Here is a 17,014-nt window from a genome sequence, read left to right on the forward strand (position 1 = left end):
AAATAGTTTGTTATTTTGACATATTTTCTAACCCATAATTGTCTGTCAAAGTTGTATTTCATCTGTCATGTAATTTCTAAAAGACTGGACTTCTTTATCTAAAACTCATCTCCTGGGTAAATTTATCATAAATTTAACAATTCAACCTATTGGTACCAGGTACCCGGTACCCACTTCCACTCTTGGGTAGACAGAGGAAACTTATATTAACAGAAAAGCTGCACATTTACAAAAATAATTTTACATTTATAAAGTAACTAAGGGATGCCAGGTTATCCCTTATACTTAACCTGGTAGATTAGTTTACAAATTGGGAATATATTGTTGAACAAATTCAAAAACAATCTAATAAATATTGGTAATCTAAGAGAAAACCACTGTTAAATCATTCATTTTAAGGACCACTAAATTCCAGAATTGAATTGCATTGTAAAATTGTTTTATTGGCAACAAGACCAAAATATTTTATAGCCGATTGGCCTATTGAACCATTCTTATGAATCTACAGTGCCAGTGAAAACAATATCACAAATAAGATTTTAATAACATGAATAAACAATGGTTCAACAACATCATTCTCAACGAGGTCATCTGCAGTGCATACATAGTCACATGACTAATGAGTTAATGCAAAGCATTGGTCAGTTTTGGTATTAAATTGACTTTTTGAAACATATACAGACAATACATCATCTCCAGTCTAGTCACCATATCCAATATCCTTCAGGCAAAATTACACTTTTTCATGACTGCGAAATTTTGGATATGATTTAATCATTGTAATGTAAGATATTAAAATTTACTAGCAGGTGCCCGTCCAATGGACGGGCACCATCTTATAATTAAGGTTCGGGAATCAAAAAGATAGTCAAGTAATATAGTAATACAAATCTGTAAATGGATGTATAGTGCCGCCGAGTGGTACATTATACAGTATTTATATTCTCAAACATGAAAGATACAAAATGGCAAACTTTGTATGTTTCATGTTTTGTATTTTAATGTGCTTTTAATTATATATTTATATCTAAAGAGTTTTAAGGCATCCTGAAATTGGATATTTTTCGCTGTTGGATGTGGTTAAAATAAGAGACGCATGAACAAGCGTGGTAATTTCTTACCAGAGGGGTGCTTGTACGTAAATGGAATTTTTTTTTCAATTCGCGCCGGGGATTCGTATCATAACACACACGGTAATTTCCAACAAGAAAGGTGCGTGTACGTCAAATGGAATGTCCACAACAATCAATCAGTCGGCTCAAATTGTTTGGTTGAGGCACAAATGTATGAAGAAATAAACACAAAATATCAAATCAACAATGCTAAAATATTGGAAATAACAGCACAACCAATCAGTCATTCTATATACAGGTGTTTCAAAGTAGAGTATTTTAAAAAAAATGTAACACATACTATAGCCTAGTAGTAGCATTTGTAGTAGTAAACAGGTATCTAGATTAAATTATTTTAAAAGGTTACTTTTGCACAAAAATTTAAACTACAGACCATTAACTTTTTTTTAAATAAATTAAAAAAATGTCTAATGTACAGTACATTATGTTTCATAAAAGTCTTTATATAACACCTAAATAAATTCCTGTCATTTGATTGGACGATTGTGGGTCACATGGCGTGCAATAGTACACACTATTAAACGATCGTTTAATAGTACTTTTTGAAACATTTTTGTGTACGAAAAAAAAAACGTCTCGCGGATGAAAAAAAATCTAGTACACAAATTATCCTATGATATGGCTCTGTACTGTGAAATACAAAAGCGCCACCTGTCGTCTGGTCTCAGTTTCATTTGTAAACACCACCGCGAGATATGCAACAGCAGCAGATATTTGTGTACGATTTGGACATTATGTACTAATTTCATTCAAAAAGGCATTTAAATTAGCTTTAGATCGTTTTTAGGATTTTGATTAATTAATGGGGACATCCCTACAAGACGTGGAATTGTTGGAAAAACCATAATTAGCTTAGATAAGTTCCAATTGTCTGTCGAAGTTTTGCCTTTCAGCCAAGCTAGGTCTAGCCTCTCTAGGCCATGTTAGTATTAGGCTAGGCCTAGCCTAGGCGTTTTAGCCTTGCTAGGCCTAGGATTGTTTGGTCGTTTGTTGACATAATTAACACAAAAGTAGGTGTGTTTACGAAATCCATATAAATATAACATTTAATATAAAATTATTAAAAACCAAATGTATTGTTACTGTTTTTAATCAATGTGTGTGAATGAAATGTAGTAAGCTTTGGCTAGGGCTACCTTTTATTTGATTCAAATAACTAGAATTTATTTAGATGTTATATAAAACAAATAATGAATGTTTTGTATTTGTGTAATGGTACAAATAATGGCACTTGGTGAATGATGAAAGGTTATATCAACTCGGCGTTGCCTCGTTGATATACAGTAACCTTTCATCATTCACCTCGTGCCATTATTTTTACCATTACACTCATAAACATTCATTATTTGTATATTATATAATGGGCTAAATTTATAATTAGATATAATGAATTGAATGGTGTATACTTTATGCCTATGCTTGCGCAGATATTTTTATAAATTACCGTCTCCTTTCATTTACAGTCATGATGCGAAAGCTCACAAATAACAATTTACAATCTTTGCATATTATTGCTTGTTTCCCAAATAACCATATTCAAATTCAGGCCTAATTTAGAAAACTATTGCGTTCTGGATATGAGACTGTCTGGGATTCGTGTTGGGTGCTGTATATACCGGAGAGTGATGGTGTAATAATATCTGACTTGCAAATAAAATTTGTTGTACAAATCACATTCTACTCACAATCCTTAGTACATTATATGATCAAATCAAATTACTGTATATGATGACATCAAATAGAATTTGAGTCCATTCCGACTTACAATAACTCTATACAAACATGTTTTTACAAAATGCGCACCACATTAATTTCACAAAAGTGCTGAAAATGGTAAAAAATAAGGCATTTTAAAAATGAAAATACTTCTTCAGAATGCAAGATGACCCGATTTGTTTAACTTATTCTGGAAGTCATTGAGTTGTAGATATGAATTCATGTACACATTTTACGTACAATATGTGGTGACATCATCAAATTGAATTTAAAAATTAGGATTTTTTATCTTTTTTTGTAGGTTATATAAGGATATGAATCATGAGCAGGTTAAAATGACAAGCGCTGAAAATGGTAGAAAATATGGCATTTTTAAAATGAAAATAATTCTTCAGAATGCACAATGAGCCCATTTTTTTTTTACCTTTCTGGAAGCCATTGAGTTGTAGATATGAATTCATGTACACATTTTACGTATAAAATGTTGTGACATCATCAAATGGCCACTTGAATTTAAAAATTAGGTTTTTTCTCTCTTTCCTCATAGATTACCACATTCAACAGAACACATCTGGGTTGTTGGTGCCCGATTTTCGCTCAAATTTTAATATGCGATTGCTCAATTAATTGACTTTCTCATGAGTTGCCACCATTTTTATTTCATCATGAGTAAAAACTTGAATAACGTAGGTCGTTTAATGTCACTTTCGCCGTATATTTGAATATCTCACAGCTCTTCAGAATTGAAGGTTGCCTTGATGATTACAACTTATTATGAAAGCTGATGAAATGTAGATATGAATTCCTATAAAAATTAAGCCTATTGGATGTTGTGACATTCATGGCCAGTTAAAGTTAAAAAGTAAGTTATTAATTGTCAAAGTTATACCAATTTCAAAGAGCGGCTTCTCGTGCCAAATTTTCTTCCAAATTATATTTATTTGCTCAATTCATTATTTTTTTCGAAATTGTCATCTTTTATAGTTAAATTTGATAATGCCATCATACCAAAAAATTTGAACATGATGTGTGTCCCGTACTTTCACCTATACTACAATGTATATATAGATACATACTGTATATTATGGCATATATTAGGCACACTCACTAGCACTATAAGCGTATGAATATATATAAATCAACAATTTTAGATCATATTTTAACATACGTGCATGTTTTTAAAAATTAAATGTCAGTAAAATTATAAAAATAAATATAATTCGTCGAAATGACAAATTAAATTCTATTTTTGTTTTTAAAATTGTTGTTTGCAAAGTATGTGGTAGAGAGCTTGTTATGATCACTCAAAAAAAAGGCCTGTTTCAACTCACCCAACTCACCTGTTTTCAACTCACCAGACACCATGTAATAATTAAATAATAGTAAATTGTAAAAAAAAATATGTTTACCCTGTGTAAAATAAAATAATGTGTACAAATTAAGAATATTATGTAATTCTGAGTCATGTATGATAGTCTGATATAAAACACTTTATGTAACCAAGGCATGTATAGTTAGTATGGTAGGTGTTCTTATGATCCTATCACAAGTGAACCTGAAAACAACATGGTGCTCCTGTTATTAACTAGGGAGTCATTGACTAACATTCACTGCAAATGCAGTCATAAACCATATCCTTTGCAATGAAATCAGTGATTTATGATTCTTGTTTAAAGCATAAAACTTAGTATGCAACTTGTTGTCATTTGGGTGTTGCCAGCCAAGAAAACTAACCCCCAAAAAGCTGTCAAATTGGCAGTGTTAACTCAATGGTGTATCTACAATGATATTCAATTACATTATACCATGGAGAAATAAGTTAGTTCTCCATGATTATACCTACAAGAAAAGTAGCATTGATAATTTATGTGCCTTATTTATATTAGGTTCACCAGAAATATTCAATGTGTTTTCAAAATGAATTAAATAAAATACAGTATGTACAACTCAATGATAAACCTTTTATTACAGTACTACCACTACAGTTAGCTTTTGCAAATAATGCACCTCTCCTGGGGGTCATATAGTGGGTCATAGGATTGACAAGTGCATTAAAGGACAACTTGACCGAGGACCATATTTTAACAACGGATATCGCCGCACGCGCTCACTGTACAGCAGTCGGCGTAAATTGGTGTGACGTCACAGGTGCATCGCAAAAGTTACGTCATGAGTTTTCTGGCAAAGTCTGGCGAATCGCCAAATTTCTAGCAAACACACTAAATCATAAAAAATATAAATGTTAATTTTTTTATTGTTTCTTTTGCTTTATCTGGAGTAGATTTGCGATGCACCTGTGATGTCACAGCAATTTACGGCGACGGCTGTACAGCGAGCATGTGTGGCGATATCCTTAATCTCGCGATTGTTCTAAAATCATGTACATCCCTAACACGTTTTAAAAATAAGGGTCCTCGGTCAAGTTGTTCTTTAATGTTGACTTTTTTTTATAGAATATGGTGGTGCACTCACTTAGCCCACGTAGTAAGTCTGTAAGTGGTATACATGGTTTACGTCATTATGTGGATATCTGTATAAATTTGACATTACTATCTACAGTTAAGGTAAAATTTTTTTTTATTGTTTTGCCATGCTAGGCCCTAATAGGCCTAGGAATCCTCGATCAATCCCAGTACGTCTGGGAAATTTCTCCTCGATTAGAAATCGGACTATGGCTGATTAAGGCCTACAATTTAATGTAATATCTTTAATGCCAGTGTAATTAAGTATGGATAAAACAATACAAAACTCTGAAATAATGTAAACTAGCGTAATAGCATACAACACGGAAATAGTTTATTTTCAATCTGGTTAGGCCTTTTGGCAAAAGAACTTAATGACTGTCTATTTTGTGTTAAAAAGTTAAAAACTTTAAAGATAGTACTAACCTCTCCAGCTGTCTTTCCATTTAGGTTTCTAATGCGCATGATTTTACGATAAACTGCATGAACAATGGCTGTACGTAAACGCATCCCCCATCGTGTGTTTAAGTAAAATTCAAGGGCAAATCCCAGACATGTTATTAACTGACAAATAAAGAGAATTACAACCAGGATAATGCCATACTGCAAATCAGCCACAGGTTGCTCTGAATACTCTAACAACTTGCGTACAACAACACTCTAATTAATAACAAATAAAATGTTTCAGTTATTTATTAGTTGAATCAAAAAATTGCTAGTCATCAATAAAACTTGAATAATCATAATAATTCAATAAAACATGGAAACGTTAAAGAATGATTACGGTACTTTAAACTAAACATGAATTTGATTTTTTGACTTCTACCTTTTCCGCTAGTGTTTTAACTTTTAATTATTTCCGTATTTTATATGTATTTTAGAAGTTGATCAACTTATAAGATATATATTGTCCCAATAAAAATACTTTTTTCAATTTTTTTTTTAATATGCCATTTTAATGTCACCTAATAGTTTGATTCATTTTCACCAAAAACTGGATCGAAAAAAAAAAATGTTTTCCTGAATAAAGTGTAATTAACAGCAAAACATATTTAAATTGTCTGTCAGACAATGGTTTGGTTAAAATTAACTGTTTCTTCTTTTTATAAGTGAAATAATAATTTTTTTTAAATAAAATAAAAGTTAATAAATTTATTAAAACTGCAAAATGGTCTATATGTAAAGTCTGCTTTTATTAATCTTAAATTTGTCATGCTTTTGGGTGACAGACATACATCTTTAACAAATGCCTACATTTTCAATCCATGTACATTAATGTGTAACTGAACTGAAAAATGTATTCAAAAAACTTTTTTATTTTAAAATGTTGTTTATTGTAGTATGTATTTCAAAATTTATTAAAATTATTATTATTAAAATGTAAGGGGTATGCAAACTGTAACTTAATATTTACTTACAGCTTCTGCAAACCATGAACCAAGGGTTATAACAAGAACAGCTATACTAATGATTATAGGTCGCCATAGAAATCTTTGAAAGACTGTTGCAACAGATGCATTTTCAGGACCATGTTTTGCTAGTTCTTCTTGCCAAAGCTTTTCAAATCTATAAAATAACAATAATAATAATATTAATAAATAGAAAGGTAAAAAACATTTTATAATTAATAATTGTACAGTAGGGTCAATCCACCTATCTGACTCGGATTTTGACGAAACTCCACAAATATGATCCACTATGTGAAAAACTAACCCACAAAGAAAATTAGTCTCATACGATAAGTAGTTTCTGAGACATTGACGTCGAAAAAAGGGGGCGTGGTTTTCATTATTTTGTTACTTGGAATTCAACTTTTCATATAGACATGGCATCAGATTTATTACTTTTAAGTAGCCATTTTGTCCAATGACAATTTGTTTGTGATTTTCAGGGTCATCCTGTGACCATATTTTGGGTACGTCATTGTCTATAAGTAAAAATAAGTAAGATAGAATCAATCACTTGAAATAAATCAACATCTATTCAAAGTTGGGACTAGATAAATAAACGTGAAAAGCTTTTTTTTTTGTTTCGTAATATTTATTCAACCAAAAAATAGTACATTGTCTCAAACCTGTCTCAATCAGACCCCTAAACAAAACAATATATTAGAATTAGTTTAATAAGGAAAAAGGAAAGTATGAAAAAAAATATATGCAGAGAACATTTATGTCTTTGCTCATGATAATTTGACAAATAAAAATACTTTATACATTTCTTAAAAATTGTTAATGTTTTACAATCAGTAAGTATATAATCTAAATCATTCCACAGAGTTGGTCCGGTATTTAGATTTGGTTAAGTGGTACTGTCACGGATTTTGGTCGTAATCAAGCGCCAAAACTGGTCCGGTCGGATCGATTTTGGCGTTGAAACAGCCGCTAAAACAGGTCCGGCTAGGCCAAAACAGGTCCGGCTAGGCCAAAACTGGTCCGGCCTTTAAACTCGCTTATTTATTCTTTAAAATGTGTTCAGAAGCCTGAAACAGTTCAAATGGTTAAAGTAAACTATGCTTAAAGTAAATATACTAAATATTACCGTACAAACGAAAAGAAATTATCGAAACAATAATTTAAAAAGAAACTCTAATCGGCTTTTGGGATATTGTTCAGTTCGTTTAAAACTAATAGTGCCCTCTAGTAATTTTATATTATGTCACGTCTCTAAGATCTTAGATATTATGTACAAACTGAATACGTCTTGGGCGTATTTAATAATGATTAATAATAAAATATAGAACGTTAATTATTATTAGTATTATTATTTTAGGTTGTTGTCATCACTGCTATCAGTATCATTTTTTTAGCCTTTGTAAGAAATTATACCTGCCTTATTTTTTTTCCAGTCCACATTTTGGGGTGCAAGTGGCCACCAAGGGCCTCTTATTATTAATAGTATAAAACAACAACGATAATAACAATGGATATGGGTAGCAATACTAACATTAATAAAGATCAAAAATCGACAAACGACACCACAGTGGAACGACCGGTTCCCACATTCACGAATTTGGCTATACGACGAATGACCACGAGTTTCGTAATAGTCTTAGCGAAAAAAGGAGGGTAAAACAATTATAGTACAGATATTTTTTTTTATCACCCCAAATTATAGACTTTTAAGAATTCAATTACTTATTACCCTCTAATATCACTGGTTGGTGTACGCGTGGGTTGCGTCATCATCTTATAGTGTCGTAATCAAGTTTTAGCGAAAAATAAGAGGGTTAAATTTGCTCAAAATTATCCAAATATGAACTTTTTAGAATTCAATTATTACGCTCTAATAATATTATTTAGGCCTACTGGTAGTATTTGTAATTTTTAAAAAAATCTTTAGGCCTACACCGCAACCCAGGACCGCATTTGAAAAAAGCTGTCGCACATCTCGTGGATGGGAAAAGAAATGTGTTCTTTCAAATGTTTGTGCTCATTTTGAGCCAGTTTTGGACGTTGAAAAAAAAGAGGAGGGGTTACTCGTCACATCGGAACGAAAGTACATCCGCAGACCATACCATCCAATACGCAAATATCTCGCCCGCAAATATTGAGACTATCACCGAAGAAACCTTAAACGCTGCTCTTGTGGATAATTACACAGATGAAGCTACACCGCGAGCTTTGGATTCACATGCTGTCATTTTTGTAAGCGAATTTACCGACAATCAGTATGATGTACAACATTGTGAAATTGAGCCAAATATCTTCAACTAGTTTCCAGGAGAACATTTTTAGAGAAAACAACTCACAAAGTATAATGTTTATAAAATGTAATTTTGCATTATCATGTAGATGATTATATAGGCCTACTGTACTTTTCTACACGAAATAGATGGCGCATTAGCAAACTTAATCATATTAACGACACAATCTAGCTAATAATCTAATAATTTTGAAAAAACCCTAAAGTTTTTAGGAGGGACATTTGTTGATGTATTGATGATGTATTGTCCCCTGAAAAATGGTAATGTTCCATAATAGTTATTCACTTTGACAAAAATGTATCAAAACAATTTTGTTTTCCTGCAAAAACTGTACCAACAGCCAATGGGTTTTTGGTTTAATATAAACGTTTGTTTTTTCTTTTTATAAATATAAGTGAGAACATTTTTTTTTTTTTTTTGCGAAAAGGCAGGCTCAGTAGTCCTCATCAATTAAAAAAACAACAAAAGTTTTTTTTATGTCATGCTAGTCTAAATTCATGTCAAATTCATTTACTATCGTATTTCTGAAATCTAAATTTTGCAATATGTATGCAGACAAAGAATAACTAAAATTTACTTCCTCACTTTGAAGAATATTTATAGGTGATCATTTTATAATTTTACTGACATTTCATTTTAAAACAGATGCAGTATGTGAAAATACAATCGCAAAACGTTGATGTATGTTATGCATACGCTTATTATAGTGATGAGTTTGCCTATGTGTAAAATACAATATTTACTATAGGCCTATACAGTGTAGCATAGGTGAAATTCTTAAACACACATCATTGGTATGATAACGTTATCAAAATCAAACATGAAGATGACAAATTCAAAATCGATTCAAATGGAATATAAAAAAAAAAAATTATATGAGAACCCTTTTTTTAAACCCAATTCATTGCAAGTTAAAGTTATATATTATTAAAAACAAATTCTAAACCGCCCGGTGATAGGCCTATACTGAAAATGTGTTAATTTGAAACGATAAAATGAGGAAATATGTGAGAATATATAATCAAACCTTATTTAATCAAAATATGAATACAATGAATGAAAAGTCCTTTTTTACTACTCTAACCCCCCCCCCCCCCCTCAAAGAAAAATACTTTATCCTACGAATTTTACAATGGAATAATGGAAGATTCCAAACCGAGCGCTGATTTATTCTCATATTTTTAATCTCTCCGTTTCGATAATTTCTTTTTGATTTTACGGTAATATTCAGTATATACTCTAAGCATAGTTTAAATCAACCATTTGGACACTATCCAGGCTTCTTATGACATTTTTAAGGATAATAAGCGATTTTGAAGGCCGGACCAGTTTTGGCCTAGCCGGACCTGTATTAGCGACTGTTTCAACGCCAAAATCGATCCGACCGGACCAGTTTTGGCGCCGGACCAAATTTCGCGTTTACAGTACAAGCCTCTTGCGTGGATTTCTAAAATTATATTGTTAATGTGTCAGTAGCGGTACAAAATAATTCAAGAATAGGTTTGGAATTTAAACATAAAAATATAGATTTGATTGTTTGGATATCAGTGATTTTTAGTTTTTTAAACTTTAATAGTTTATCAAGATAAGATGGTTAATCAGCTGCCCACTTAAAGAGGTTGCAACGGCAGAACTAATATTTGAAAATTAGGAATTGAATTGTTCACAAATATCAATTATTTTATCTATACAATTATCATCTATTTGTAGGACTAAAAGATCATTTATTTATCTTTGTTAAGATTTATTTGCTGAATTTTTTATATCCCATGTTAGTTGTTACTTTGAGATTAGATTTAGCTTGGTCAAATTTATTGCGAAAATATTTCTCTTTGGCATTTTTGCACAAAAATATGTTAATTTTTTTTGTTGTATAACTTGCGTTTATGTTGACTGCATTTAAAAATATATTTTGTCATCCATGGCTGTTTAAAAGATTTACTTTTTGAGGTTTTTTTAATAGAAAGGTGTTTGTTATGAATTTTTCAATGAAAAGATTAAAAGATAGTTTAGGATCACAATTATAGATAATTGACCAATATTCATTTTGTAGATCATTACATAGAGAACTAATATCATTTATATAATAAGCTCATCATGTGGACAGTTCAAATCAAATGTTTTTTTAAATTTTTACTATTTATTCAGATGCTTCAACAATGCATATGTACACAATTTCAGCTTTGGTACCCAACTCTTTCATATTTATTTTTCCTGTTTTTTTCCTTCTAAATTGTCCTGTTCTGTTACATTATCAATGCATGAAATACGACAGTTTTGAAAAAAAATGAAGGAATTGAGTATCAAAGCTGAAATTTTATTTATAAGTAGATATTAAATATGTCTTAATTAACTTGTGTCAATTTAAAAACAAGTTTTCACTGTCCACACCGGTGATGAGAAATGAAGAGTTTTTCTCTATTTTTAGATCTGATCCCAACTTTGAATATATGCCATTCCATTTCTATTGATTTGATCAGCCTGTGCTTGTTTGTGGCTCAAGACTAATTTTCATAGATAATATATTTCCAATATGAAGTAAATATACCCACTCATGCGAACACATGGTGATATAAAAAAAACGGAAGAAATGCAGTGTAGATAACTTCAGAAAAGCAGGGACAGGGATAATTTTAGATAAGATAAGTCATATTTCTATAATATGACCTCATGGAATAAGTAAAAAGTTAAAATACCAAGGTTGAACGTGATAGCTATTACTGAACCTGAGTTATAAGCTTCCAAAGTCTGATGAAGTTGGGTTTATGAATTTTGCAGCATCAATTATAAAGATAATAAGTGGCAAACGAGGTGCGTAGCACCGAGTGTGGGTGGGTTCGGGAGTGGTTGTCCCCCTCCTGAGCCTAAACACTGTTAAATAGGCTAGAGCAACTGTTTCCATCACATTTAATAACAAATGTTATGTAATAAATTTAAATAAATCCTTCCTAAATACTGTACAGATCTTTTTCAACGAACTGATAATCTTTGATCGAAAAATACTTCAAACGAAATAAACATTTGGCAATGCGGTAGTGCATGTGTTGTGTACTGTGTTGTGTACTGTGTTTTGGTGGTCTGTTAACCTCAGATATATACCCTACAGCCGAACTCAATGTAATTTAACAATGATTGCAATAATCGCTGTGTCTATAACACAAATCAATAAAACGCCAAATACACCATCCACTTTTTTTCGGCCGTGTACCTACATACTGTACAAGGAATACCCCATACAATACAAGACATTTCATGTTTATTTTATGCCTATGAAATAATAAAAGAAAACCATGTTTCTCATTTATTTTTTTCGTTTATACTGCATACCATTATTATATAAAAAACCTTCATACGTGAGAAAAAAAGTTATTATACACTCTACTCAGGGGTATAAATAACGCTTGCACACACGGAGGGCCAAGGTGGTAATCAAAAGAAATGAAAAATGGTGTATTTTTGAAGCGTGATTACGTCAGCATTCACTCGAGGCGCGAGCTATAGACAACAAGATTCTAAATCGCGTTTTCTTTTTAAACTCTTAAATTCATAATAGTAATTAAACTCTTAGCTCTTTCACTATGTAGGCCTATTTACACAACTAATGCCAACCCTAGCTCTAGGCCTACTCTTAATTTGAAAAAGAATCAGGTGCATCGAATCCACGCCTAGCGACGGTTGCGGGTATGTTGCATCTTTTTTTTCGAGAAATAAGGGGGATGGCTAGCCACCCAATTCACCCTCACCCCCTAAATCCGCCACTGCACAGTTATTTGTCATGTTCAATATGTTTATATAAAACACAAAATTGTATGGTCAAGAAGTGTTAGTCAAACAAAATTTTAAATGAGTTATTCAGTTATTGAAGTTGCCGTTCATGAAAGTTGTCCGCAGGGAGGTTCAACTGTATAATATTCCCATTATGTTTTAAAACTAAGTAATATATATTAAGAGTATCCAATGTTGAGTACATATGATGAGCTACAAGATACTATTACTTCAAATTTATCAGAGCTTTTGTAATAGCTAAATTCATAATCAGAAAAACATTCATAAAGAAAAATAAATTTCCATAGAAAATTTGAAACAATATACCCAAAAACCTAAGAACAAAACTGTATACAGTCAGCAACTGAAATCAATACATTAAGAGCATGTAAAGCTGGGTCAGCAGGTATTATAAGAAATGCTGAGCTAAAGAAAATCCTATACATAAAGCAAACAGTAAATTGATACAATTGACAAGATGAGATCCATATGCATTATATTACTTAGTCATATTAAACATTGATATTTACCATAGCAAAACACAATTAGAAACAAAAACAAGAAGTTGTTACAGTTTTAAGTCAATCACCAAAATTATCTAATTATTCAAATAAGACACATAATCTCTTTTGAAACAAATTACTTATTTAAATGGTGGATCACATCATTTTTAATATATTTCAATTGATAAATAGTTGTGATGTAAACTGTTTTAATAAAGACTAGTTGATGTTTTGCAAACCTTTGTTTGAACTACATTTTCCATAAAGTTTTATAAAGTCATATTCTATCAATATTATATCACTCAGAGTTTCGGAATCAATGTGATGCTTGACCTCAATCCTGTAAAAAACACTTTAGACTGGCAGACTATGTATGAAGAAAGGCAATCTGTATACAATCCAAATAGAAAATCCAAATAGAAAATCATAGTACAAATAAAATACCCAAAACTTGCAAGAATTTAAAATATAGTGTAAAATGTTCTGTATTTATTTTGTTACAATGAATTTTACTGACCGCATACATTGCATACTTATAATAAGCATTTAGCCTACCAGACTTATGTAATGTTGAACTTTGTTTGTATCAATGGATTTAAAGCATTGAAAATGAAACTTCAATTGTAACTCCTGCGTATATTATAATTTTGCATACGTTGACAAGTTTCCTCGGCGATGTTGAAAAATCTATTAATCAGCGGGGCTCATATCCGTCGAAGATGGGTACTAATGCTAGTTAAATATAATCGAAAAGAATAGCAATATATGCTACATTCATTTTGATATTTCTGAAAAACGTCACAAAAACACAAAAAATATATGTTATACATAAAATACATAAAATCAAACCTAAGGCGGTCATACCATCTACATTAGCTTTAACGACCACGTATGGATTTTTAATTTTTTTTATTCATTATATATTTTTAATTTATATAAATGGAATAAGTAGCGATTGTATATGAGCGGTTTTGCGTATAATTTCCACTGCCAAGAATGAGCTCTTTAAAAGAGCTTTACTACCATCAATTGTTTTAAAAATGTTATCTATATCAGGCCTGGCATCACAAAAGCGGCGCAGAGTCGCAACCCAAACTTTTGAGATATTTAGCCATGAAGTTCAGAATGTGAAAAACGGCCTAACCTACCCATGTTAAAATTTCAATAAAAAACGATACTATAAACACTTATCTTTGCTAAAATTTCTAACAAGAATTTGTGAATCCTTGACTGTGATTGGCTATAGAGAAAAATTACGCTCTCTGATTTTTTTTAATTTATTTTTTTAACCATATTTAATCAGGGTGATCCATCCAGCTATTGCTGATCATTAGGGACCCTCAGAGGTTCACAAGACAAACATATATACAAGATGCTTTACATAAACAAAGTCTTATTACAAGTCTTTGGGAGTGGAGTTGTAATTTGGTCCTTTGAAAAAATCCTGACATGTGACGGGACTTGAACCCAGGACCCTTGGAGTGGTAGTCAAGCATCATAACAACCAAGCCACAACTCCACTCCCAAAAAAAATATCCGTCGAGGTTCGAACCCCTGGCTGACGCTTTTGTTTTTCGAATCAACGTTTCAACATTTTGTGAATATTTAGGAATTTAATCGTTATTTTTATCCATATATTTTTTTAAAATAACAAAAAATATAATATAATGTACCACATGGTGATATATTTTCAACTAGTTTGCCGTTATTGAGGAGTAGCGAGTTTTGACAGAGTGTCTTGTCGCATTGACCAGGCCAAACTAATCGACATCACATTTTGTAACCATATTGATTGTTGTTGATTATTGTTCTTAATTACATTTAACAACATTTTCGGAATTGCCTCAACAAGTGTATTGTATTTACTAATCCAATTTCATTTTAATTACTGAAATTTCTGTGAACCAAAATGATAATACTGTGAACAAAAATGTCATTATTGCCGTGAGCAAAATGATATTGCTGTGAGCAAAATATAATTTCTAAGAGCTAAATGATATTTCTAAGAGCTAAATGATATTGCCGTGAGCTAAAATTATATTGCTGTGAGCTAAATGATTTTGCCATGAATAAGATAAGATAAATCTTTATTATCATGAACACAACAAGGCGAACAGGAAATTGGTTTTCCTTGGTGCTTAAAAACACATACAATATATAAAACAATAAAAATATCAATACAATACATTAAAACTATATTAGTAAACAAGTTCTATTTACAGAAGGAATAAAAAAACAACTATCTTTGAAATGTTGAGTTGGAAACATGAATAGAATTGTGGACAAATGATTTCCTACATCGAGTGGAATTGCACATTTAAAGGACGAATTCTACCTGATAATATTAACAACATATTTATCATTCAATGGGTGTAAGTTATTTTTATTTTATTTTTATTTAATCTTTCTTTATTCTGAAATACACTTTCAATACAATGTACTGATTTCCAAAGTGGTTCAGTTCTTAACTACATAAATGTAAACAAAATACAGTATATAAATTGACAAAAGAAAATATAAAATTAAACCTAAAATTATCAAAATCAAATTAACACAATTAAAGTAAGCCCATTTAAAGGTAAAAACATAAATAATTGAGATTTTTAAACAAGATAAAAGAAGTTTTAATCATTGAGCATTAATTAGATTTAGTTTTGAATTAAAATTAAAGTTTTGAAATTTGTGATTTGAAAGTTGAGTTATCTTCAATTATTTTCTTAACTTACTTAACATCGCGCCTGTAAACTGCATCAACATTGAAATTCCTTCCTATTATTTTACTAGCAGTTTTCATAGTATAGTCAAGTTTCTTTTTATTATTGGATGAATCAGTTTTATTTTGATAATTTTATGATTTCTAATTTGGCTATTAAAACTGGCATTGGTTTATTTTGCTATTATGAAATAAAATGCAATAAAACTGACTTTCTGTATTTTGTAAAGGCTCAGATTTCAATTTCAAATACAATATCTCATTTTATTATTTCCGTATAAAAATTTTTCATTCTGATAGAAAAAAAAAACTTTATATTGAATACTGAAAAATGATACACAAGTTATTATTTATCATGTATAGTTAATTTAAAAATGAATTGTAAATAAAGTTAAAGTTGTTAACCAAGTGGCTATCAAATTTCAAACATGTCATATTATTTTCAATAGATTTGACAGTCATACAAATAATATATTTTCATCTAATTTAGATTATATAATAAATATAATGTTATGATAATAAACAGTAGTTGTAATAATAATTGTAAGTAATCTTATATTTATTTTCTAAATTTTCATTATTTAATGGATATTATTGTTTGTGATAACAAAAAACACTGTAAAAAAATTTACAAATTCTGGAATTGGTATGTTTAATTAAAATAAACATTTACATATCAAAGTGAATGAATAAAAAATATAATTTGTTTATAGTGGTGACAAGTCATCATTTAAAACATTTATTTGTGAATAATTATTATTATTAATATATCTTAGAATTTTGAAAACCACAAACAATATGCATATACGAATAATTAAATTGTAACACACTTGCACCTGGAATGCCTTCATATTGATACAGAATGTTGAATGGTCTAGATCTAATGTCACAGACTGTAGGCTTACTGCTGCAGTAGGAAGTCCTCAATTATCTCAATTGGAGCATACAAGCTATCACGTTTTTGTTGGCTAATTAATTGGACAAAAACAGTGATTTGATATAGATATTAAACCAAAATG

General features: G+C 30.6%; 1 protein-coding gene across 2 annotated transcripts in view; it reads right to left on the reverse strand.

Annotated features, from left to right (window-relative positions):
* Positions 1-17,014, reverse strand: part of LOC140050378 (ATP-binding cassette sub-family C member 5-like) — a 95,867-nt gene that overhangs the window by 53,082 nt on the left and 25,771 nt on the right. For both annotated transcript variants that reach the window (XM_072095541.1, XM_072095542.1), the window contains exons 4-5: positions 6,730-6,877; positions 5,738-5,971 (exon numbers count right to left, since the gene is read on the reverse strand). In XM_072095541.1, coding sequence (XP_071951642.1) covers positions 5,738-5,971; positions 6,730-6,877 — 382 coding nt within the window. The remainder of the gene's footprint in view (positions 1-5,737; positions 5,972-6,729; positions 6,878-17,014) is intronic.

Source organism: Antedon mediterranea, chromosome 5, assembly GCF_964355755.1.
Source record: "Antedon mediterranea chromosome 5, ecAntMedi1.1, whole genome shotgun sequence".
NCBI classification, from domain to species: Eukaryota; Metazoa; Echinodermata; class Crinoidea; order Comatulida; family Antedonidae; genus Antedon; species Antedon mediterranea.